We start from the raw sequence: 26,148 nt of genomic DNA on the forward strand, positions 1-26,148 counted from the left end.
ATTCACTTTCCAAGAGGTGCTCCTGGAATAGGTGAACCAGGGATTGTCACTGTGACCATTGCCGGCACGAGAAAACATTGATAGTGGATGGTATCACAATGTTTCCCTGCGCCAATGACAGAATGAAGCTATGTGCCCGGTAGCACAACAATGGCACACAGGAGGTTGGTGATATGCATTGTGCTCCTGAAAAGCATTGTCACGATGCTGTGGGACAAACGCATCTTCACGCGGCTCCTGGTGTGTAACAGCCTGCTTACAAGGATAGCTGAAGCCGAGTTCGTACCTCGACTCTGGGTAGTGATTGCGCTGCGACCTCAGTGGCAAGCGAGAAGTGTAGTTGTAGTCCTCGACAGCAGTTGCAGCGACAGAAACATGATGAGAGGGGCCAGGATTGGCGCAGCATCATAAGGCGTCGAGTGTGTATATCGGGTGAGCTCTTCCCGTACAATCTCGCACATTGTAGACGCAAGATCAAAGGACACGTAGTTGTCAACACTTGCAACAGTAGTCACAATCAGCAACCGACCTAATTTAGGCATGATACACCACCTCTTCAGGGTCTTGAATGTACGACAATGCTGCATGATGTCAGCTACTGTATCAAGGTTCTCTTTGCCGATGAGGAAGTGATATACATCCTCGGCTATTCCTCTTAAGAGGTGGCTGACCTTATCTTCCTCTAACGTGCGAGGGTTGATGGTCAAGTTTTATCAGGTACTGACGCTGCCAGGGACCAGCCACGGCTGAGCCAGGTACCGAAGGGTCCGCTGTAACCAGGGCAGGGGCTGCAGCTGCGGAACTCGGACATTTGAGGTTTTGTCTTCACCGCGAGACATCTCAACCACCAGCGGCAATGAGGGCAGGCCAGCAAGGCAGCAGCTTTGGCGTAGATCAGGCGGTTGCAGAACCGTGTTGCTTGGATGAGTACCCAGTACTCCCCCACAAAACTGTTATGAATGAAGCGTGTGTATTTACAGATGATGGATGAGAGTCTAGGACAACAGTCCAGCACTGGTTTCATTCTGCACTCCGCACCAAAAAGATCCGTAGTCCTCTTCCTTTCAGCTCAACCAAGGTGTTACAATAATAATAATAATAATAACAGCAAGAATAACAAGTTGCTGAAACATAGAAAATATACAACTGAGAATGACAGACATATGTTAAGTGTTCAATAGTGCTTTTCAATTTACATACAAGTGGGAACGCAGAAGTAAAATGAATTTGTCTTGTTAGTAGGTGTGCTTATTTACTAGGAATGCTCGTCTCTATAAGTTAGAAAGGAGTTCTTAGACAAATTTTGCCATCTCACTGGATGGGGTTTTTTCTTTTTTTTTGCTTCAGCTGCCATCCATGTCAGTTTTGCAGCTGCAGACATCAATGAGCAAAGTGCATGCATTAAGTTCTGTTTCCCCAGAATAATTTTCATATCGAAGAGCTCATTCATTTTAAATTTGCACCACAAGTTTAGACAATGAATCAGCAATTTTACATTAAAATGTCCAAGCGGTTATGTGATAAGTTCGACGAAAATGCCTGGTTATGTGGAACTCAGGCAAGGGGCTTGTACACCAAAACAACACTACCACCCCCCTGTGCAGCATTGATAATGAGGCACTTCGTGAATATGGGATGACAAAGTTACCTCACCGTTCCTATTCCCCATCTTGAAAATTTTAATGGGATTAACATTCTTTTGAGAACTTTACCCAGCTTGCAGTATGTATGTTCATTCATATCTAACCACTTTCATGCCAACTTGAGTCACTGGGTATCTGCAGCTCTTTAATGAAAAAAAAAACATCCTTAAAAATTTATCTAGTGCTGGGCACGATCAAACCTGTGTCATACAGTTTCCAACCCATGTCACACAGTTTCCAATCCACGTCACACAGTTTATTCAAGCACAGCAGCCAGATGCTTTAGCGAGCTCCACAACAAATGCACTGGGCCTGTGCCTCTCCTCAATGAAAAAAAGAAAAAGAAACTCTCTAAAATTTATCTGATGCTGAACAGAATTGAACCTGCATCACAGAGGTTCCTCAATAAAAAATTAAATTTTGGGGTTTTACATGCTAAACCCCGATGTTATGATGCATACCATAATGGGGGACTCCGGATTAATTTTGACCATATGGGGCTCTTTAATGTGCACCCGATGCATGATACAAACATGTCTTTGCATTTTTTCCCTATCTAAATGCACCCTCAGCAGCCAGGATTTGATACCACGACCTTCGGCTTAGCAGCGCAACACCAAAGCCATTATGCTGACACTGCTGGTTGGTTGCTCAAGAGTGCCAAGAGGGTAGCACCAGAGGAGTCCAGCTGCACTACATGCCTCATACATGACCTGTTTTGGGGGTAGAAATACGGTGTGTCGCTACATTGCTTCAATACTGATCACACTAATGTTAACCGTCATCTTGAGATGGGTGCGGTTGAAAATTTTTTTTAATTTGCAAAACTGAAACGAGTTTCAAAAATGTGCTTTCAAGATGTGGAGGAGGCAAAGAAAAAAATAATGAAAGCCCTGATGGCCATCACATTGCGAGGCAATTACAACAGTTTTGAACAATGCTTAAACAGTGGAACACGTCCCTTGCATATCAGTGAGAGCACTTTGAAGGTGATAAAAGTTTGTGATTAAAGTTTAGAAATAGGCAAAGTAAAGAAAAACAATCACTTTTGGTTACCCCTCTCCCCGTTTGTCTGCTCTCCGTCGAACGAGTGCTTGCAGCAATGTTACATAACTTACAGCTCGGCTCTAAGACTGGACCTAACAAACTCTTGAAATTATGTTCCAATATTACCTTCATGAAGTCTTCCAACTGGTCGTCTATGGCATCTCTCGGAACCCCGTTTTTCGAGGCCGGCTCGCTTTTGCTTGCTTCTGCAATGAATTATTGAAGCAGTCACTGAAGTCACGAATGTTCTCATACAAAAAAAAAGATGGCTAAAGCAAGATGTTACATAAAGGTAATGTTGGCAAAGTTTACCATCAAGTGCGTCGCCTTCGTCATTATCTCCTTGACTTAACGATGGCTCAGCAGGACCAATCGCTGGATTCTTAGCTGGCGCTGCAGAACACAACACAAACCGGTCAGAAAAAGAGCGAACCAGCTGACAATCATTATACACTGCATAAATGTTATGAAAACATTCAGGGCAGGCAAACAGCACGACCGCCAAGCAGGCATCGTACTTAAAAGTTGCATGCGTAAGAGTGTCTACACTTACGCGAATACGCACGGCTTTTCTCCTCCTTTAACTGCAAGATCTGCCGCCGCGCCGTCCTGTCCTTCCTCTTCACCATCTTTCTGGACAAAAATGCGATTCTTACCGTCGCACGCAGGCATAACGCAGTAAACAAGTGTTCAACCGTGTTCAACCGTGCATCGTTTTCATCAACCGAGTCGTAGCGACCAGTTAAGACCAGCAATCACACCGACCAAGCTTTCTACGAACGATTACTAAACTTACTTCGGATACAAGCGACATGCAGCAACTATCACTCACCTCGCGAAACAAAAACTTCACTCAAGGAAGCGGAGCAGAAAGTCTAATCCGTCTAATTACTCGCAAACGCTTCCCACTTGCAGAATAATTTGCAGCCTCAAAGCGAGAAGGGAATGTGGAGAAATAATAGCAATGGCAATTATTCATAGAGCAACGGAAGTACCCCATGAGGTTGAAGTTAAAAAATTACCGGCGCACTCTTGCGGTCTTAGGCGAAAAAATTTCAAAGGTCCAATGAAATACGTAGTTTCGGTTGTGGTTCAAGCTGCGCGCGCGCACTGAAAGCTCTGAAAGCTGCTGAAAGAGCGAAAGCGCAAGTCGCGAAAGCATGCGCTAGGAAAGGCGCCCGGTTATCTCATGCACGCCACAGCCACGGCTTCAATGCTTGAACGTCGGGAAACTCTCCTACAGCACACGGGAAAGCGGACGATGCTAGGTGACCCAAGCGCCGCCGCGAAGCTGGATGGAAAGCATCCTCGTTCGCGGTGGATGAATCACCCACCTCCTGTAGCTGGCTGGCGCGCCGACCTGTGCTGTGATTGTACACCTGAAATAGTATACCCGGTTTCGGTCGTGGAGCGCCACCCAAAACTACGCAACTCCGGTGAGTGCGCGTCGAGGAAAGGGAGCTATCGCGAAGTTTGAAAGCAGTTTGCATGGCGTTGCCGCCCCATTTGCCTCTTCAATAGCGCATATTTGTTAAAGCAAATCTACATTGCTGTGATTTCTAAGCATCTAATTAACCGGAAAACCTCAGTGAGCCTGTGCGGTACTTCTCTCTCTCTCTTTCCTTTTTTTTTTTTTTTTTAAGCGATAGTGCAATTCTGCCGCGGAGCCTATTTACTAACGTAACGGCGCGCATTTTAATTTTGCAATACTAAAGGCGCATATGCGAAATCAACACTTCATCGATCTGCTTATTATTCATAAGCTGGAGTCCTTATTCTGTAGTGACCACTTTTACGTGAGACGCTTTAGCTAATTCGCATCGTAACTGCCTTTCTTGACAGGCTGAAAATCAGTTACTGTCACGCTTCATTTTAATGAAATACGTCTGTTATGGTACAATGAAACTCTGAGCATGGCAAGAAGAAAATTAAAAATAATCTTCAGCGTGCATTATATAAATTTTCACAGCAATTGAACTTAAGATGTTCACAATGATCGACGACTATCATAATATATTACTCGTTGGCGCAGTTTGCACCATGAGCAGTGCGCTGATATGTGCATAGCACAAATATTCCTTTCAGTCATCAAGCCTATGTCAGCTAACGATAACCATAACGTGGTTGTTTTTAAGCTTTTCTATTATATTATTGGCATTGTGGGAAACTGATTGGCTATCAGTGACAAGACGCGGTGCCTAGTCTATTCATTACTCATAGGAAGTTTGGTCAGTGTATCTTGCGATAGCTAGATAAAGTGTCCATGCCAACCACAGATAAGTGTACTGTGTGGTCAGCCTGGGTGCCAGACCAGCCCTATGAGGTACTACATGTTCTTGTACGTGTATGAGGAGCTCCATCTAATGTGGTTGAAAAAGCAGAGAGCAACTTGGTGGAAGTGCCATTCTTACCTTTATCTTTTGTTTATATTTGCTACAGCTTGGTTTTCCTCTTCTTGAGCAGATCCCTCGTGCCTATACCTGAATTTATGAGTTTGCTGTTTCTAAAAGGAAAAAAAAAAGAATTATTCTGGCTGCTATACAATCTTGACTGCAAAGCTTGGTGGTGTGTGCGTGTTCAACTGAATGTGCATCCGGGCTATTTGCAAAGCCGGAAGTAATGCGGTCTTTATTTTGCGATATTTCTCAACGAACTTATGACCATTTGTGATTGTTGTGGTTTGTCTGCAAATACAGGCCTTGCCCCAATTTATTTCTTTACACTTTCTGTAAAAGAAAAAAAAAGAACTAAGACTGTTTGCATCACTGTGTCCATGATGACTAGAACCTCTGCAAGACAACAATGATTTTCTTTACATTTCCACTGACGCAACTTAAGTCACAGTGAGAAAAATTCCAAACATATGACTGACTTCTTCCAAGTTTAGTTTGCTTGCCAAAGCACATGGATACTCATTAACTTGAATGCCGTGGAAATTAGTAATAGTTCATCCTGTAACGTCTTCCAAATCATGTTGAAGACGTAAACAATATTGAAAATTTTTAATCAACTTCCTACAATTAATGTCATGTACGATGGAGCCAAGCTTTGTAAAAGTGCACATACAAACATATTTTTACAGTTCCTGCTCTTGTTTGCTAGGCGTTTTATCTAGTTACTACCATTATCATCTTTTCTTCCACCTGTTGGCTGTCTCTTTTTGCTTCTTAGGATCACTGTTTAGATTAACTTCAGCCCTGCCCCATTGCTCCCTACAACTTCATAGGTGATGAATAACATCTTCAAAACTGCCTTGACATCTTTCTTTGGTATTGACACATTTAGATGACGTTGCTACCTTCATTTAACTAGGTTATCATGGCTTCATTGCTGATGTAATTCTTCTCTTTTCCCATTATGCATTCAAACCACTTTGGTCTTCCCTTTTGAACATTTGCTGCAATAATTATCTTCTACCTTGATCATACAATGTCATTTGAACTCTGTCCTTTGTTAAGATTCCACATTCATCTCAGTAACCTCACCTACGCTACTGTGGAAGGATAGAAAGATGGGTGCATTGGGTGTGAATTCACAGCTGGTTTCGGTAGCGCAACAACATGAGGGCAAAGTAGTGAACTCACAAGACATACACTCTTTTCAAAACTGAATGATTTACAGTGAAGATTTCTCAGCATCACTCCAGCACTTTGGTCGCTTTGGTGCCTGTTTATTTTTCTAACCTCTATTAACTGCACCAGGTCTTGTCATCGGCGTATATAGTGCCTAATTCTGACCACACATCCTAAACTCTTCCCACTTAGCTCTCATTTATTAGCCCTGGTCGGCTGTGGTGTTTGACTAAAGGTTGTGTGCTACGTGTGTTCTTAGTTCACTAACATGATTTATGACGCATCAGCATATTAGGATGGGATTTAAACACATGGAAATTGTCAGCACGGTGTCTTTCAGCAGTAGTAAGAGTAACTGAGTTTCGCAAATAACTGGGTAAAGCTACTCTAAGCTATTACCAATCGGAAAGCAGCAGTCGGCATCACCAAACTTGTATAGAAAAGACTGCAGGAGACCATTTCTCTCAATTGCGAATGGTGCCCCTCGAAAGATCCAGATAGCTGTGGAACAAGAAACGAAACGAGCTGAAACCATGGATACATTGTAATCTGTAAATAAAAAGACCTACGCATTGTACATATCATGTGTTGTGTTGCACCATTCTCCAAAACTAAGAAAGCTTTGCTTACATAGACAAACATCAGGGATGTGTTCTGCCTCACTTTTAACTGATAAAAAAAGTATACAAGAATGGCACATGTCCTGTCTGCTCACTGCTACTTTGTCCTCATGCTGTTGCACTACCCAAACTAGCTATGATTTTATGCCTGTTATTCTGCTAGGAAAACTTTATAACATTTCATCAAAAGCCACCTTGCAAAAGCAGATATATTTTGGTTGTATTGATCCAAATTCTGAGTATTTTATAATGCTACAGGAATGAAATTCGAATAAGTTGTAGACTACCTAGTTTTCATGGAGGTGCTGTCACTACAAGCAAGTTTTTGAACACCACAAGAAGGCTGCAACTCAAGAGGCATGCATCTCATTTGTGGCAGCACCAGCAAGGCTTCCTATATGGCATAGTGTTCTAGGTCTGCACTGTTGCAACCACACACAATGCAATGGCACATTCTTCCAGAGTTTTTTGCATGCTATTTAGAGAACATTCCTTAACAAAATTTTGTACATTACAAATTCAGTTTATCAGTCATCATCAATCAGCCGTTCACGCACAAGGCCTTGGTGCTATGAATTGGTGTTTTAAAAATATTTTGGGATGGAATAAGCTATGCACATATGCACTAGCTAATGTCCAAGTCATTGTGTCTTTCATGTCATGCTTGTTCCCAAGCTGTGTTGCTGCTCCACACGCATTCATCCATACATATGTTGCATTGACATTCACATTTATTTTTTTATTTTTTGACTGCACAATCTGTGCCAAAAGTTAAATGTTTTCAAAGTACAGGCAAGCACAAACATATAAGTACTAAATAAATAAATTGGCACTACAATAGCTCAAAGAAACATGCGACAGGTATATTATTAATTTGCCACACATATAAGATGCAACAAAAGTTACCACATGGCTAATAGGAATGGAACTTGACAGATTCATTAATGAAACAAGCAAAAAAAAGCGTGGTTATTTGCTTTCCAGCCACTTACGAAATGCCCTCACTGCAGTTTTGTTTTTTGCATCAGCTGAAGGCGAGGCTCACACTTTGGAACTTCTCTTAACCGCACTATGTACACATAGACACACATGGCTGCCGCTGCCCAATGATTGGCAGCTGATATTTCTGGTAGGCCAGTGATAAGACACAAGTGGGTAAGTGCAGCTGTGATAAGGGAACTGCATGGAATAATGCTTGCAGGAGCAGCCTTCGAATGCCACACGGATCGAAGCAAAGTGAGTAGCTTGGCCGGTGCATTCAAACTATAGTTTTTACTTGCTTCACGTGAAAGCAAAAGAGTGTTGTGTTTACAACACTTCAACGCATTAGTGAAATATAGTTATTTAAGAAAGGTTAGAAGAAAAAAAAGAACCTTGTGTGGCCTGACCTTGTGTTATGTATTTTTACAGCGTAACCTGTCTAGAGTACTATTTCATTGTTTTGTAGAGGAAAGCACCTATCTGTAATAAAAAAGAATATTCTTTCAATGTCTATTTTTTTTTCTTGGTTTGTATAAGCGAAGGTTACCATAGGTGCTAGTGACTGGAAAACATGAATGGCATTCTTAAATAAATTCTACGTTTTATTCAATTTCAGATGGCTTAAGTTTTCAATAATTAAAGCTAATGCGTAGTGCTTAGGAGCTTCAATTAGAACTATTTGGCTGCAGTAATGCACAGAGGAAATGCATGCACAGCCAGCAGTAATATGCAGAGGAAAAAAATTAAAAAATGTATGCAGCAGAAAATGCATAAGCTAAGCTTGTACCGATCCAGACACAGCTGCTTGGACATGACAGAGCTTTATATATTGATTTCGCCACGAGATTGGAGGGCTTGCATACAGACAAGACATCCTATGCAGGAGTGATGAGAAAGTCCCAGCCAGGTGTTTTATAGTATTAGGTATTTTTGTCCTTCCCAACATGAAGTATGTTGTTTTGCTTTCCGGTGGGTGACTAGCTCTTGTGACATGGACAGGGTCACCTTTTTTTCTTTTCTTTCTGTTGCTTTAAAAAATAAGTAAGCTAATCTCAATGGCAGATGTTGCATGTGGCATGGCTTCTCTCTCTCTGATTTATTTCTTTATTTACTCATTTATTTATTTATTTTTGTGCAAGCTACCAAAGTTCAGCTTAAGCTGCTAGGTTTGCCAAAACTGTGAAGGTCTATCATGTTAAAAAGAAGCTCACCCACTAATTAGCATAGTTAGGTTAGATAAGTGGTTAATTTCCACCACTGCAGATGCCTGTGACTTAGAGTGAACCTCATTTGAAAACTTATTCTGGCTGAAAATATAACTATTTTGTTAGCATTTTTCTTCAAAGCAGATTAATGTCAGTTTATCATGTGTACCGGTTGACTTGCACTTTCTTCCTATTAGGGCATATGATTATTTGAGCTTTTGCAATTTGCAACACACATGATTGCAATTAATTTTTCATCAGCTCTGTATTGCTTTGATCATGTGGAATACATGATTGTTAGTTAAAGCTTACATAAGCAGTCCTTCCTTTTACTTGTGCCTTCATGAGTTTTTTGTTTGTTAATGCATTGACATAAACTTGACTAGTTACTTCCTTAAAATTTTATTTGTGCACACTCATTCACATGTAGTATTTCATGTTATTTCTGCGTGTTTTTACATCTAGCTTAGCATACTGAATTTGCAGCCTTGCGACAACAGTGTTTGGACATGCCTTTGAACAGCTACAATTAAAAAAGTCTTCTATATTACTTTTTGAAAGTTTGCAAGTAATGCATGATTACAACAGCACACACATACACATAACAAAAGAAACAAAGGCTAAAGAAACACAGAAATGTGACCGAACCAATCACTCAGTCCTTTTGTACTTGTGCCTTTCTTCATTTTCATTTCTTCTTGTTTGCTTATTTGTTTGAGAATGTGTGTGTGTGCCACTGAGACTTTAAGTGATTACCAAATTGCAGTTTACCATTTTCCTTAATGTATTTAATAATTGTTGCTGTTTCTGCTGATGCTTGTACTGCTGTGTTATGGCAGCAGTAGTAACAGTTTCTTAAATGCAGCCTAACCACAAGTGAATGCATTCATCATCCAATCACCAATTAACCTTGCAGCACCAATAACAAAATACAGTAGGCTTGCAATGATTTACACTCGAATTAATAATGTTAGGATGTTGGTTGGGGCTGTCAAGTTTCCAGTGCACTTTAAATACACATAATTCAGATAAATCAAGCATAGATTTTTAACTTTCTTGGTTTCCAGGATGCACAAGTGCAGCCAAAAACAGATTATTTTAAGCTTTCTTGGGGATGTAAATAGCACCTTAACAGGCCTGTTCTCTTATAGTTAGGATGCTGTGTACGTCGAGTGCCAGCACAATATGTCACCATTGATTTGGTCATCACAATATGACCAGTTATTGCATACACATGTTTGTATAGTAAGCCATGATTTTCTTCTGGCCTCAAGTTCAACCAGTCTGATAATTCAAAGCAACATGTATGGTCCCTGGGAGTTTGACTGTGTTAACGTTGACATTACCTATATTTTTCTATCTATTTTCAGTGACATTCTGAAGAGCTGCTAATGGTTCTCCTTTTCATGAGGAAAGAGCGACAGGACACACTGCTGAGGATATGCAGGAGCCACAACATGTCAAGGATGATGTCAAGGATGATGGCATGTCTATGCCATCAGGCATTGAACATAACGAAGAAACAATGCAACCACACACAACCAGCGATTCAGCTGGCATTCCTGGTACATCAGAAGTAAATGCTGCATCACCATCAAATGCCTTGGACATTTTAACTACATCTAAGGTTACACCTCAGGGACCAGGAGGCGGCAGCCAAGACGAGGCGACGTCAGCTCTCCTTCAAGACAAAGAACAAGTACAAGCTGAGAAAAGCAACTCAGAGCAAGCTTCAATGAACAAACAAGAAGGCAAACCAAGCCCAAATGAAATAAGTTCAGGACAACTACCTGGCCTACATGACACGCAAGCAGTTTCACAGCCACAAGATTCTACAGCTATTAAATTCAGCAGCCCGGCAGAGGATGGTTCAAACAAATCTTTGCCAGAAAACGCCCAGCATTCCACAGATGACGTCCAAGAGGTTGTTGGAACAGAGAGTCAATATACTGGCCCAAATCAGTTGGGAATGTTGGAGCGCAGTGCATCCGATACCGAAATTTGCAGTTCTTCAAATGCAGTGAAGGGCATGGATCTTGACGCTGTTTTTTCAAAGTCACTCGAATGTGTTGCTGTGCCTGTCAGGCAGAATTCTTTAGATAACGACCTTTCCAAACGGCCTCATCATCATCGTGGAACCATGATGCGGTCTCGGACACTGTCAGTTGTGTCTCTGCTGTCCACTCGCGGCACGGCAAAGTTTCACCTCTCAAGAAGCCAAAAGCTCACTTTGTTCTGCCTCTGTTTAGTAAACTTTACAAGCTACATCAGCTATTCTGTGATTGCGCCATTCTACCCACAAGAGGCAAGTGTCACTTTTTTCTTCCTTTCTTTGTCTAGCTAGAAAAGCAGTTGGCTTTCACCTAGCAGCATTCCTAAACACATGTGCCAAAGGAATTGTAAATGACATCCAAGAGCAGTGGCCAGACATTTGTGGTCAGAAGGCCATGAACATGTGCGTGCATGTGCAAGCACACCCACACACACACACACACACACATTGAAAAAGATATTTTGTCTCTAAAACAAATAATGATAAGATTAAGGATAGCCATACGCTAACTGCAGCCACAGAACATATTGGCTTAATGTAAGTGTAATTATGAATGGCCACCTGCCTTTACATCTACAGTTGCTCCATTTTTGAGCCCAAGACTCCCTTTGCTTTAGGCTAAGAGCAGTTTGTCTCATGTGCACAGGTGTTCAATTGTGCACCTCTACAATGAAATTACCTGTATAACGAAAGATTGATTATGTCCAGGCCTAATTCCTATCTTTCATATTTATTGTGAACGCCTCTACAGTGAAGACAGCTACAATGAATTTGCCTGTACCACGAAGCAATTCAGGTGTCCCAGACAGCTGATTTGTTGCTTTACACCGAATGACATGTAGCAGTTTCACCACTGCCCTTTGAAAAAGCCACGGAGCTGTGCTCTGTGCTAGCGCCAACGTCTGCGCTAGTGACATACTTGACGAGAATGCCAATGCCATTGAGAGTCTAAGTCTTGCTGCAGGAGTCACTCAGCTTGTCCGCTGCTTGTTATAACACACTAGCAGGTGCAACAGCTCATGAATGCTTCGCAGTTGATGATGACTTGATGTAATAATAACTCACAACCAATGACGTCTTGAAAGCCATCTAGGGCAGAAAGGATGCAAATGTCAATGAAGGCTACAGTGATGAAGAGCCTGTAAACAAACCAAACATTTTGACGACAAGGGAGGAGACATCGTGGCAGTTGATGATTTTCGGCTTTACCTTGCATCTTTCCTGGGTTTTGCTGCAGACCGTGCTGTGAACATCCGTGTGGTAAGGTCCATTGCAACCACACATTCCATAAGACAAAGTTTGCAGAAAAATAATTACCTACTTATTTTACTGGGCCTCACTTAAATTCACGTTAAATAAAATTTTTTTCTTTCTTGTTGAATGTGCTTAGCCTGCTCCACTGTGAGCTGTACAGTGCACAAATTTACGGCGAAGTGACCTGTACAACGAAAAACTTTGAAGGCCCCAAACACTTTGTTATAAAGGCATTTGACTGTATATTATTGTTCCTGAATTTGCAGTGAGTCATTATGTGGGTTAACATCATCATATGTGCACAATGTGATTGCAGGCAGCTTTCAAGGGAATGCGAGAAGCTGTGTCTGGATTCGTCTTCAGTGTTTATGCATTAACAATGATGGTGTTTTCACCCATCTTTGGAAAACTGGTAAGCTCTCAAAAATTTTTTGAATTAGTATAGCCAGAAAATACCCGACAGGTTTTGATACCAAAGTTCACGCTTAGCATCATAGCTCTCTCTACGATTTCTCCATAAAGCATATGGATTCATATCCTGTAGCATTGTGCAAATATTGGAGGTTCCAAGTATGAATATGCATTCATTGTGTTTCAAATTTCATATTTAAATAGTCACTTCTATAATCATTCTACCCTGAACGGACAATGACCTACACAAGTGACAGCACTCTGCAGGCAGAATTACTGAGCTATGCCAGCAATCTCTGACAAAGCAACATTTTCTGCAGCATATGGTATTGTAGTTGCATAACACATCTTCTTAAAAATGTGAAGAACTGAAAAGTTATATTTAGGTCTTTTCCTTCAATGCTGCATGCACATCATTAAAGTGTACATTTGTTCCATCATTTTTAGTCGCTGTGACCTCAAAAACAGTGATGAGCTATATGGTTTGTCTGCCATTTCTTTTTTCATCTTTATTTTTTTCTAGACTTCAGAAATTAAGGAGATGGATATTCAATTTGAAGCTCGCAGCCAGCTTTTCCAAGTACTCATATTCAAGTAAAGGGGCCCTAAAACGTTTTTTAAACTTCTCTAGAATAGTCTCACTATTGAAGGGCGTCATCTCCTGAATCTCGTGCTGCAAAATTTTTTCAAATCCTGTAACCATAAGTGGAGTTTACTGCACCAATACCTGGCTTTTTCTCTCTTTTCGTTTCCGTTAGCACTCTGAAAGTTACATAGCAGAGAAGCCAAGAGAGCAAAGCCCTCGTCAAAAGTTTAGTGTCGCGATGGCAAAAGGGCTTGTTTTGACAGGCGGTCGCAGTAGACTACACTGTGTAGCATGCAGCTGCCATCTCTGAGGGCATGTGTAGCAGACGTAGCTACGTGCAATGCAAATATGAAGTGATTTGTCTGTCTTTTTGAGGTCATGGACACATCCATTTTTCATTTATTTAACTCAATATTATCAACTATGTATTATTGAGAATGCTCTTGTGATCACGAAATCAGCCAATAGCGTTAATCAGCCAGATGCTTTTGATGTGACTGCATTCCAGAAGCGAGGGCAAGTGACTTTTCACTCTGTTTGACACAAGCTTGTAAATTCCCTGCTACATGCAATGCAGTAATATTTGGCTCACATGTTCACAGCAGCCTGTACAACAGATTGGCAATGTTTTCTTACTACGTTCAAAAAGTGTTTCAGGGCTCTTTTAAATTCTGAAAATGAAAAGAAAAAATTTCTATTTGCATAACTATATTTGTACACTTTCTGGTTTTAAGTGCAGGAAATCGTCATTTTTGCTGGGAATAAACAAAACAAGTGCCTTCTGTTATTTCATACTTTAGCACATAATTTGAGATTGTGTAAGGGTTTGCTGGTGTGCAGTGTTGTTTCGAGGACCACTGAATACATTAAAACGTACTTTTGCAGGTTCCTATCTTAGGAGCAAAGCTCATATTCTTCTCGGGCATCTTATGTGCTGGAGGAGCAAATATCTTGTTTGGGTAAGAATTTTCATTAAGCATGAATTATTTAGAAAAAGATCCAGTTGGAAGATAAAACTTACGAATGTTATAAACACACATAAGTATTTATGTATGTGTATAACATCCATAAGTTTTATCTTCCAACTGCATCTTCTTCTGGCACACACACACACACACACACACACACACACACACACACACACACACACACACACACACACACACACACACACACACACACAAACACAAACACACACACACACACACACACACACACACACACACACACGGTGTCCCAGAAGATGTTAGCCAGGATTTTTAATAATTTTCTTGTGCTATAGGGAGGATGCAACTAAAATCATGTTGGACACTCTATGAAGCAACATCTTTTTTATTATTCAGCTTAATTACATAATTATTCAAGATGAATTAAATAACCTTGCAAACCTTAAATTTAAAAGAAAACCTCCTTGGAGAAATTTGTTAAGTGTTCAAGAAACACCTGATTTGGCAATAATTTCCAACTAGTTCTGCAATATTTTCCATGTGAGAACCCAGCACATATGCTGCTGCTGCTGCTGCTGCTAATGCTGGGTGTAAAATATGAGAGAAAAAAACCACACATGTGGCTACCTACTTGTGCACTACAGTTATGGTGCTTTCAAAAATGTGCCACACATAAACAAATAGTGTTTCCACCTAGTGCACTGCTACTGAGATAGTGATAGGGCAGTAACACAGCCATTGGCAGTGAAGTTTACATCAATATGCCTTGCTTGCACTGCTGAAATCAACAGGCATAACAGTCCATGATAGTAATAGGCAGACGTAATAACCTTAAAATCATTGCTGCCCAGCTCCTTTCTCAGTAGCAGTGCACTAGGACAAAGGCACTGTTCGTTAACGAGTGCACTTATGAGAGCACAGGGCTACAGTGCAAGATTAATTAGTGCCACAATGAAAACCTTTGCGATGCTGGCAGCTGTTTGCCGTCTATAGCCTAGCTATAACACGTAGCTGCTGAAAGCTGCACACTTCTCTGTCAGTGTCTTGGAATAAGTTTGCTTGATATATTGATGCACCTGCAGTTATAAATTAACAAGACTGATGTGTTTAATTTGTACCCTATTCTTACAGTCTCCTTGACATGGTTGAAGACACCCTCATGTTCACCGTGCTGTCATTTCTTGTCCGGATTCTAGAAGCACTTGGAGCTGCGGGTTTCTCCACGGCATCATACTCAATAGTCCTTCATGTGTACCCTGACCGCATCAGTACTGTCTTTGTAAGTAAGCATGAGGTGAACAACTCTTATGCGATGTCTGTCATAATCTATCGTTTCTTTGTATGGCATTGGCTTATGGGAATTCATGCTGTACCCACCTGTTCTTCCTCTAATGGTGCCTTTTGCCACTCACATAACTCAAGCTGCCATGTAACACAATTTCTTTAATGCAATGCCCAGCCTAAAAGTAGGCCTGTCTCGAATTCTATGCAGAACCACACTATTGTTGAATTCCAATAGTAGACCCATATCAAGTTTTACTGCTCTGTATGGAGCAATCCTATTCCAATGGCAGAATGAGAGTGTAAGTTGTGTGTTCCAATGGCAGATTGGGACCAGCCACCGATTCCAAATCACTCTGTGGAACAAAAATATTTGCTCTGCCAAAATCGGCAGATTTTACCAGAAGTCCGCATAACATATTTCCTTCACCCACCTCTGCTTACTGTCACGGTTGCCTGTTTCCAGTTGTGGGCAGCTATGAACGACATGGAAAACATGGACGCTAGATCACGCTGTGCGTTTTTATTCCTGCTCTTGGATAACGAGAGCTCCAACTCAGACACTATAAGTTCCAACTCCAACGATCTTCCGACACAGAAGAAAAACTGACGCACGGGATAGTGCAATGATTCAGATGGTGGTGGTGATGGTGATGAGGCCTCCATATCCACCTCTAGTCTAGCGCCGTCTCACTTAACTTCCCTGTACTAAGTGCCCACGTGGGAGCGCATGCATTCCATTTGGAGATTTGGCGAGAACGACCTCAGTTGGAGTGACGCACTCAGTTCGTGATCCGGCCGAGCGCTCGCAATCTGCCATTGGAATTCAACATATGAATGTAACACCATTTTTCTGCTGTGCATCAGATTTAACTGCTAAACATCTTGAGTGATGGGAAAAAGGCATTCCCTGATGCAATACTGTGTATAAAGCTTAGCTTATGGTAGCAGGGCAAAGGTGGCTTGGGACCCAATTGCTTTATTAGGTCACACCATCTGCACATGGCATGAGCAAGCTAAGCAAGAGATAATGAAAGAAAAGCTTACAGGCAGCTATATTACAATTATTTCCTTGAATCATTTCCATTTTTCTGAGACCATGGCTGTTGTGGGTGTATGGCATCAGAATCATGTTATATTCAGTCACATTGTATTTGTGCAATCACAGTAACTTTTTTGGTTTCAAATTACAGATTGCTCATTCATGTGCACAGGTCATTTAATATTCAAGGAATCGTATGGGCCTTAAAATTACATACACCTTTCTCATATGCCATTTCAGGGTATTATTGAAACAGCAGTTGGCGTTGGAATGAGTATTGGCCCTGCAATAGGTGGTGCTCTCTACAGTGTAAGTAATCTGCAGCATCATATTTTTCTCTGCATCGGGGCAATCCTTTAGCATGCTTTGAAGGACAGAATTTCAAAATCTATAAAGTGTTTGAGCAACGTGTGATAAAATGCTGCCATACTGGACTGTTAAAGCATTTTAACTGTGCCACCCATCTGTCTATGCAATTCCAATGGGCTAGCATCAAAATAGTCACACAGACTTGTTAAGCATTATGTAACTCAAAATCGGAGTGCCAGCACTTGCATTAGTATAAAATGGCTACATAACGGCTCAACATTTTCAAGTTGACAGTGGGCGCTTAATAAAATCTGGAGTGGTCTATATTCAGATTAGTTTACATGCATCAATTGAGATTCTAAGTTAATGGTAGATTGAAGTTTTACGACACACAACTGTGTTGATTTGAGAAAATTGAATGAATGATTCATTGTGTGTATACCTCAAGCATAGAAATGAAGCATAGGGGTGCTGCCTCTGCAAAACTTGCTGTGTGAGCGCAGCGCTGCAATTTTTCTTTTGTCTTCCTTCTTAGGTTGGTGGATTTGGACTTCCATTTTACATACTGGGCAGCTGTGTGCTGTTAACATTCCCAATATGCTGGTTTATCATGAGGGATATTCAAGGTATAAGTTCACAAATACTTCACATGTATGCAAGTTGTGCAGATTTAGTGCTAAACTGTGGGTATGCTAGAGTATGCTTGTGTGTGTGTTGATGCATGCGTGTGCATGTGTTGACAGTATTTGTAGCTCAAGCCATCCATTTTCCATCTAAAAGGGATTCGGTACAGCTTTTGTTAGTGGTATCCTGTTTCAATTGAATTCCCAGCCCGAAGGTTTGTCTGTCAATTTGCAACTGCGTCAATGAGCTCAGCTTGCCAGTGTAACATGGAGTGGCATCCCCTTGAAACTTTTATCATTTTGCAGCTTGCATGAAACACAGTGCAGGGTGTCTACCAAGTTGACATTTCCAAATTCCCCGAGTTTTTCAGGTTTTCCCTGAGTGCCATTGCAAAATTCCCTGAGTGACGTAGAACTTCGTTTTATGTCAAGACGGGTTGACACCATGCCGCCCGATGCTGCTACTCTCTAGTAAGCATATTAAAAAAAAAGAAAGACTTAATACAGTTGGAATAGTAAGGTCTAATGTTTATTTTATTCAAAAAGAAAACAGAAGGGTGGAGTTAGTAAAATGCACAGCAAATAAAATATTTTTTTAAAAATGGTAAAAACCATCGCAAATCGAGTCGTACATTCTCAAATACGAATAAAAAGGAGATGCATACAGAAGCAAATATTTTCAAATATGAGCAATTCCTTTCAACTCGTAGCAAGCTCATGGGTATGAGGCCTGAACTTTGTCACAAGTGAGATCCTCTCTCTACAGTAGGTAAGTAAACCTCAACTGTCCCAACATACTCTTAGCCCACACACAACACCTCAGTGTTGCATTTCACTGCTTTAAAGAGTTTATTTTGGTTTGAATGAGGGACAGCTGCATCTCAGCATCAGCCAACACTTCGTTTTTTGAGCTCAAGCTCCTTTGAAGAAGCCTCGGCACACTTCCTTTCCTGTTCATTCCTCAATGCATAGGTCGTTTCTGTTCTCATCCTCCTTCTGCTGCGTGTTCGTCCCACGGGACATTTGAAGCTTCCTCTTAGTCAGTTGTACAGTTAATGGCTGATTTTTCGGACTCCCTAGGGGCCGCGAAAACATCAAAAAAATCAGGCAGTCGTAAAAAATGAATGCATGTCTTTTACCGTCCTTAAAGGGCCCCTCACCAGGCCACATAGCAAATTTCAGTTATATGCTGCAAGTTATGTGCCCTTTAGGGAGCGTTCTGCTGGAATTTTCAAACTGGTTCATTATTAACCGAGATAGAAATATTTCAGTGCCGCGAACCCATGATTTCATGAGGCGAGGGCCACTGCCAAGAGAGACACTCTTTCCACTTGCCCCAGCTATCCTCTACAAGTGAAATTCTTTCCCCGTGTTCTCCCATACTCGAGCTTGAAGATTGCGTGACGCATACGTCACGGGCCCACCTTCATTTTTTTTTCCCTTCACTTTTTTGCTGTGCAGTGCACTTCAGCTGAGGGCGTCGCATGCCAGCTGTTGCATTTGTCTCGTTTTGCGCAACACGTGATTTTGCGTGCTGCGCACGAGAACATCTGACTAGCGGTATAAGCCAGTGCTATGCAAATACTGAGGAAGACACAAGCGGATTATAGAGCATGATCGCATGCTCTAACATTGTAGAAAATGACATACTTTCGTTGTTTGCGTGCGCGACTGCACGACATGGGAACATGCAGGCGAAACAGAAGCACATCTCTCTTGCAGCGGTGCGAAGTAAAACAAGAACATGCAGACATTCAGTTTGTGTGTTTTATTATTCCTCTAAACTTTATTTCATCTATTGAAGAAACAGATTACACAAATAACGGATGTTGCCTTGAATAATTCTCGAAGTCGCATGTCACTACAAGTGCCGTCACAGCACTGTGATGTACGTAGGCGTACTTGTGCAATTACATCTTCTCTCCGGCTGGGAGCATGGCGCCCGTGAGAAGGGCAAACGGCATTCCGTTTGAAATTTAAACTCCTTCCGCGGCGCGTAGCGATGTAACACTTAGCAGACACGATAGTTAGCGCGCATAGTATGCGTGGCGCTTGTCGAGTGAAAATCGCCAGACCTGGTGAGGGGCCCTTTAAGGGCTCAAATCGCCGCAGGCACATCCTAAAAAGCTCGGAAGGCCTGCCAGTGCACTAATGAGGCATATCGGTGCTCGTACTGCGACAGGAGATGGCGGGTGCACGCGTGTATAGTGAAGGAATACATACTGTGTTCCGTAGCAATTGCCCCCCTCACCACGCTTGTTATGCTTCACCGCAATACTTTAGCGTATTCTTCACCACGTAACACTGATGTACAGAGGCGAAGCTGACTTTCTGGAACCTTCATTGTGGAACGCGCAGTGCTTTCCGAGCTTCGAAACAATTCGCGAGGACCACAAAGGGAACGGCAAGAAGCCTAATAACGTCGAAGCAGCAAGGCCTAGCGTTCCCGCGGTGGTGGATACGGCTGCCAACAGATCTGCGTGCGAGAGCGCCGTTTGTATGGCCGGTTCGAGGCGGCAAGGTAATCAAAAACTATGGGCACTTTGCTGAGCTAAACTGCGATAGGCGAAAGCCTATCTATGAATGCCTCAGTTGCTGTTGTCTGAACTGTTCCATGAGTGTTCTGCGAACGGACGCCGCCGCGGCCCCGAGCATGGGATGCAAGCGCAGTGCGCGCGCTCTTTGGAGACATCCGACTGACTCGGCTATATAATATATATATATATATATATATATATATATATATATATATATATATATATATATATATATATATATATATAATTTATTTTTTATTTATTCTTGTACTTTACCTTTTTTTTTTCTCCCTTGCGCCGCCGGTGGGATCCGAACCCATTACGAAGAGGCGAGGCGAGGCCACCTGCCAACTTTGATAGATCACCGCTTTCCTGCGTCCACCACAGACTGTGCACGAACGCTCAAGAGCCACTAAAGGCTTACGCATTAAAATGGCGGCGATTGTGGTGGCTTTGATTAATGCTGTGCAAAAAGTCAGAAAACTTGGACGGCGAAGGGTTCTCGCGTCCGAAATTTCAGACGTTGACATTGACGTTTCAGACATTGACTCTATGGGGGACGTGGTGGCGCCGCGAAGCCACCCGAATTATCGGGCGTCGGAAAGTTGGTCGTTGACGGCACACTGGCAACTCATCCAGAGGATTACACCGTGTCAAAGAGATTTCCTTACGATTCCTCTCTGTTATCGATTCGAGCCAGCATGACCGCGACTCTCGTTCCCATTTCAACAAAATTGCTGCTCATTTTCTCTGATAGAAGCACAAATTCCCTGAGTTTTCCCTGAGTATTTCCTGACTATTCAAAATCCCTGAGAATTCCTGGTTTTCCCGATTGGTAGACACCCTGACAGCGGTATCAAAAGAGCAAGTTGTCGTGTAAAGCTTGGGCTTTCATTGAGAGCCCTGCAACACTCCATCGCACACTTTCAGTGTGGCATGTCCACACACGCAGCTGTTTACAGCAATTTAGAGTCAACAGCTTTGTGAATATAGAAAGTGCTACAGTGATTAAATGTGGACACATGAATCCCTGCTGTGATGAGTATAATAACCAATAATGAAGCCCTTAGTGTAGTGCAGGAGGCGCAGAAATTATGTGCCTAGTGTGAGACTTCAAGATTACTATACGTGTTGATATGAAGCGTGTGTTTACCAGTCTGTAGACAACAAGTATAGAAGTGATCTGTTGCATTATCATGAACAAATGACACATACACAGGATATTGCAAGCACAAATCCAAGAATGTTTTGGGGTGAATTATATGTTCCCCTACACAGAATTGTTTGTCACATGTCAAAGATTTAGTTAGGCACACTAATATATTCTTGACGTCAGGCTCAGCGTCATTTTGCTGTTTTGATATGAATTTTCCTGTTCAGGTTTCATTTGTTCATAATGATACAGCAAAGGCAATTTCTGCTGGCACACATGGCATGCAGGTAGTCAGTTATATATCCTCCTATCGTAGTCATTAATGGGGAAAGAATGTTGGTTATTTGTAGCACAAGCAGTAAGTCATGTTTACATGAAGCTGCAATGGCACATAAAAGTGAAGGTAAGGTGGAAGACGATAAGAAATGGTTCCACTTGTGGGTACCAAGTGCTTTACTAGTTTAGCCATAGCACACACCGCATTATTTCCTCACATATTCTGAACCAAAAATCCAATAAACTTTAATCATTAATCACACATCATAAATGAACTCCGCCCCCATGTGTGGCTACACTGCAGTGCATAACTGTGAGATCACCGATGCAGCATATGTTTCCTACATAAGGGACCCCATTGATTGCAGGCAGTTAGGTTTTCGTAAGACTTGTGTGGCCACTTTGCAATTTTCTCCAAAACTAATTCAGCCTTCTCTGTAAAATAAATGTCTCAAGGTTCTAAGAGGGGTAATCAAATAGTCTATATAGATCCAATGTTTACCTCTGGTGCCCCTTCACTAAGGAATAAAGAACAGTAAAAAACACTATATTGGTGGTGCACTACAATGATGTACTTCACTAGGCAGTCACTGTGGCAGCCAGCTAAGCTGAGTGCAGTGCTAACAGATGCAACACAGCAGATCACAGATAAAAACCTTGGATTGCCAGAAAATTTGGCTGGAGAATGTGAGCTCTTAACCTCACTTAACCTGCCCCTTACTTTAATGAAATATAAACAAAGTGCCTTGTCCAATTCACCGAGGATAATGAAGCAACCAATTTATTCTCCCCATTCAGAGGATTGTTTCAGGTTTCTATTTGTACTAAGGCTCAAGCCCTCTCCTTGTAATGTTTTAATCACCTAAACATACCACACAAAAACAAAAACTTGCCCAATGTGTCCATAACTATGCTACATAGTGACCTTGCCATGCATAAAGTGAATTTTCTCCCCATCTCTCTTCTGCTTGCAGTACAAGCTCTAGAAACAAGGAAAGAGTCGTACTTTACTCTCCTCAGAATACCACAAGTGATCATTGTCTCAATAATTTTGGTCATCGGGTCTCAATCGCAGGGCTTTGTAGAGCCAACATTGGAGCCCCATATGCGACGGGTGAGACAATTTCAGAACTCTAACTGCATAAAGCAACTAATGTATGACATTATGGGACTAATGAACCAGTACTAAAGTCAAAATTAATGTGTGTTTTGACTGTTTCTTTAATTTGCATTGCTTGGTAATCAAATGAAGCTACATAACACCCAACTATCAAAGCATCTGCAGATAACTCAAGTTATTTGAAACCTATATCTAGCCTGAAAAAGGCAGTCATTATCATTGTAACTTGCACTTTGAAGGGCCCATGTGGCTCCTGTCACCAATACATCTGTTATTTTTTTTTCCCAGTATACCACTTGTTCCGTTAAGTGCACGGGGTCATGCAGCACAAACCCAATACTCAGCGTGTCATGCTTGTGTTGAAATTCAAGATTTAAAGAATAGCAACAGCAAAAAAAATTGAAAAGAGAGAGAAATCAGAAATTATTGCAAAAGACGAGCTCTGAAAAGCATCACGCTATTTTTTTCTAAATAAGCTATATAGGTACATAAACCTAACTGTAGGTGATAGGAACAGACAAACTTTTAAAGCAGTAACTTTTTGTCTGGGGTAGAAGATGCATTGTATGGCCCCACGAAAAAGCTGATGCACACACAAAGGAAATATTCTCTAGAAATAAGGCGCGAAAAAATGCAAGATGCCTATTAACTCGGTATCGCTTCCTTTAATGTAGTTTTTCTTTCTTTTTTTTTTCAGGAATTCGACGTAGACACCAGTATTGTTGGTAGCTTTTTTCTAGTGATGTCAGCTGTTTTCTCCATATGCTCTCCTCTTGTCGGTTTCATCTGTATGAAGACAGTAAGCTGCACTTTTACAACTTTGCCATTTGGTTGCAACTCTGCATTGACAGTTTAAATCTGTTCTGATAAAAAGTGAAATTTGCTTTATACTAATTTATTTCCTTTCGAATTAAGCCAGTGAAGGGCAGTCTCTGTAGTAAGTATTCTATTGTACTTGGATGCAGCAAAGCACAAATGCAGCTGGTCAATTTCTGTGATCATTCATGATGCCACAGTAAAGCTGAAAACTGACTCATCAGATATAGTAACTGGCACACCACACACCATGAGATGTTTCTGTCACACAGACACACTATTTATAACCAGCCGCAGTACTGTCTGAGTAAACATCAGTGGCCAAGCTTTCCGAGCCAAAAAAAGAAAGCACATGTTTGGCGGTAGTCTGGCGGAAGCAAAAATCAAGGAAGGCCATAAGTGCCAACTTTTGGTTGATGTGCAAAAGCTTTTGTTATGTTTAGACTAGTATGAGGCACTTTGCTGCAGTGCTTGAGTGCTAATTGCAAGAGAATACGCATACTTCATTTGCTAAGGAGAGAAATGATAATTGGAGAGTTAACACCTGCTGCAACTTCTTTATCAAGGTATGGCATTTCCATTAAATGAACCATTTGGAAAACAAAAACGACAAAAAGGTTATCTATAACCATTAAGAAAACATTTTAGAAGCAGCCTTTTCAGAATTCTAAAGTTTATTATTTTAGTAAAAGACTAAAAAAAATCATTCTATTGCTGCATTTTGGTATACCATACTGTGTAGCAAAATAAATTGAGATACAAAACTTACTTTTTTTTCTCTGCTTCCTGTGTTCAGGAACAACGAATCCCAATTATGATTGTCGGCTTGATCATAATGGCCGCGGCACAGATCTTTATGGGGCCTGCACCATTCTTGGGCATACCAAGGTAAAGCCACAACATAATCGATCATGGAGAGCTGACCTAGCGCTGTTCCTCAAAGGGGCTATGAGGCTTCTGTGCCTTTCAGTAGCATACATAGCATGCCATGCCTTCTTCTTTTTAAAAGCTGCTGGCTCAGTGGGAACTTTTTGGAAAGTTGCTAGTTCAAATTTATTCTACAAGCAGTGGTGTCTTGTGTTGGCAAGATATGTGTTGGCAGATGCAGAGAGTGGACACCCATGTGCACTCACATGTGTGTCCACCCTGTACATCTACATCTTTTTATTACCATACGCTTGAATGTGCAGACATACAACCTAAAAGCCACTTGGACATTCTGTTGCAAATTTTTAGAAGCCGAATAAGTCGTAAACAAAACATAAACATCACCTTGATTGCAAAACAAAAGGGAATGGATTGGTAAGCAGGTATTAAGTTAATAAGGGCAAGGTAGAATAAGCTATATAATTTTTGAAGACATTTTGGTTTTAGCTGTAATGAAAGATTACAGTATGCACAACCTGGTCACTTTGGTTCTCATCTAAATAAGTTCATCAGAGATACTGCCAGAAAATGTTAAAGTCAAGAACTTTGCAGCATCCATAGGCTGTTAGTCATGAGTGTAACCTGCAAAACATTTTGGAGGTGACTCCAATGCTGCAATATTATAGTGTGCATATTTGTTTCAGCAACCTCTGGGCCACCTTGGCTACAGTTTCAATCCTTGGTGCATCCTTTGCCTTTGCCTATGTACCCACAATGGAGAGCATGATTCGAGCTGCAACGTAAGTTCAACACGAGTGTTTGTGTCTCAGTGAAAATGTGGTACCCCTTCTAAAGCCCCGTCTTTTTGTCTCATAGTGAAGACACTAAATTAGCTCTGTAAGGCCAAAATGTTATTTAGCTAAGACATGCTAACGCTCATGACTCTACTTTCTGTGAATTACTGGCTGGAAGTGCTGGTATGTTAGCCTATTTGCCTGAATGTTTCTCCATTTCTCCAGCATATTTGCTTATTGTAGTTTTGAAAAGGCACTTCCAGATTAAAATGAAATGCAAATAGGCAGAAATGAATAAGAACACCTTACATGCGTGATTTACTTGAAAATGGGGTGTGGTATAGCTGTGATGCCATCTTCTGAACACGATACAGCCTCAAAACTCACTATGCTCATCGTTACACGGATTAGCAAAATGCAAAAGTGGAAAAAGCTGTTTTCAGACTAATACGTTTATTTGTCCTCATTTTCTTTTATGTCAATAGTGCACGCCATCTCTCACCGCTAGTTTTTTTTTTTCCCCCCCCAGTGATGTCAACAAATATTTTGTGCATTGTATCCCGAATTTAAACGTCAAACATTCTGCAATCAATTGAAATTCCATGGCTATCATGTTCTGTTGCAGTTCTGGTGGCATGGAAGAGGACATTGGAACATATGCCCTCGTATCTGGCTGGTGGAATTCCATGTACTCCTTGGGGTATGTTCTGTGCACTTAGGGCCCTTGCATTTTACAACACAGCTCATCTCATATCAGCTATTTGAGCGAATGCTAGAAAACGTCAATACAGTGTACTTCCAATGATCCTTCAACATGACAGCAGATATCACAGTAACTATGTTGCAAGGCAGGCTGTAGGTGTCATTCATTTTGTCGCACACATTTACATGAAGGGTAACAAAAATGTCACGCTGACAGCCAAGTGCAAAACAGCAGAAGGCACAGATTGTCAAAACTCAGCTGCTAAGTGCACTTGCACTTTAATATGATAAGAAAACATTAACATGGCG

The 26,148-nt window shown here is 41.4% G+C and overlaps 2 protein-coding genes across 8 annotated transcripts in view; one reads left to right on the top strand and one right to left on the bottom strand.

The window, feature by feature from the left end:
• LOC135898895 (nucleolar protein dao-5-like) overlaps window positions 1–3,659 on the bottom strand; it is a 56,941-nt gene extending 53,282 nt beyond the window's left edge. For 2 of the 4 annotated variants that reach the window (XR_010563447.2, XR_010563446.2), the window contains exons 1-4: window positions 3,523–3,658; window positions 3,244–3,323; window positions 3,003–3,083; window positions 2,817–2,896 (exon numbers count right to left, since the gene is read on the bottom strand). Coding sequence is in view for 2 of the 4 variants with exons in the window: in XM_065428099.2 (XP_065284171.1) it covers window positions 2,817–2,896; window positions 3,003–3,083; window positions 3,244–3,319 (237 nt within the window). In the remaining 2 variants the exon portion in view is untranslated. Of the gene's footprint in view, window positions 1–2,816; window positions 2,897–3,002; window positions 3,084–3,243; window positions 3,324–3,522 lie in introns of all 4 variants that reach the window. The other 2 variants (XM_065428099.2, XM_065428100.2) reach the window with 2 other exon arrangements.
• A 96-nt stretch (window positions 3,660–3,755) lies between these two features.
• LOC135898897 (MFS-type transporter SLC18B1-like) overlaps window positions 3,756–26,148 on the top strand; it is a 29,842-nt gene continuing 7,449 nt past the window's right edge. Inside the window, exons 1-12 of one of the 4 annotated variants that reach the window (XM_065428105.2) lie at window positions 3,756–4,126; window positions 10,439–11,377; window positions 12,696–12,787; window positions 14,258–14,331; window positions 15,451–15,598; window positions 16,883–16,951; window positions 17,487–17,577; window positions 22,515–22,654; window positions 23,358–23,459; window positions 24,273–24,364; window positions 25,048–25,143; window positions 25,763–25,837. In XM_065428105.2, the coding sequence (XP_065284177.1) occupies window positions 10,510–11,377; window positions 12,696–12,787; window positions 14,258–14,331; window positions 15,451–15,598; window positions 16,883–16,951; window positions 17,487–17,577; window positions 22,515–22,654; window positions 23,358–23,459; window positions 24,273–24,364; window positions 25,048–25,143; window positions 25,763–25,837 (1,847 nt within the window). In that variant the 5' untranslated portion in view covers window positions 3,756–4,126; window positions 10,439–10,509. Of the gene's footprint in view, window positions 4,127–4,158; window positions 4,292–8,020; window positions 8,119–10,438; window positions 11,378–12,695; window positions 12,788–14,257; window positions 14,332–15,450; window positions 15,599–16,882; window positions 16,952–17,486; window positions 17,578–22,514; window positions 22,655–23,357; window positions 23,460–24,272; window positions 24,365–25,047; window positions 25,144–25,762; window positions 25,838–26,148 lie in introns of those variants that run through there. The other 3 variants (XM_065428108.2, XM_065428107.2, XM_065428106.2) reach the window with 3 other exon arrangements.

Source organism: Dermacentor albipictus, unplaced genomic scaffold, assembly GCF_038994185.2.
Source record: "Dermacentor albipictus isolate Rhodes 1998 colony unplaced genomic scaffold, USDA_Dalb.pri_finalv2 scaffold_23, whole genome shotgun sequence".
NCBI lineage: Eukaryota > Metazoa > Arthropoda > Arachnida > Ixodida > Ixodidae > Dermacentor > Dermacentor albipictus.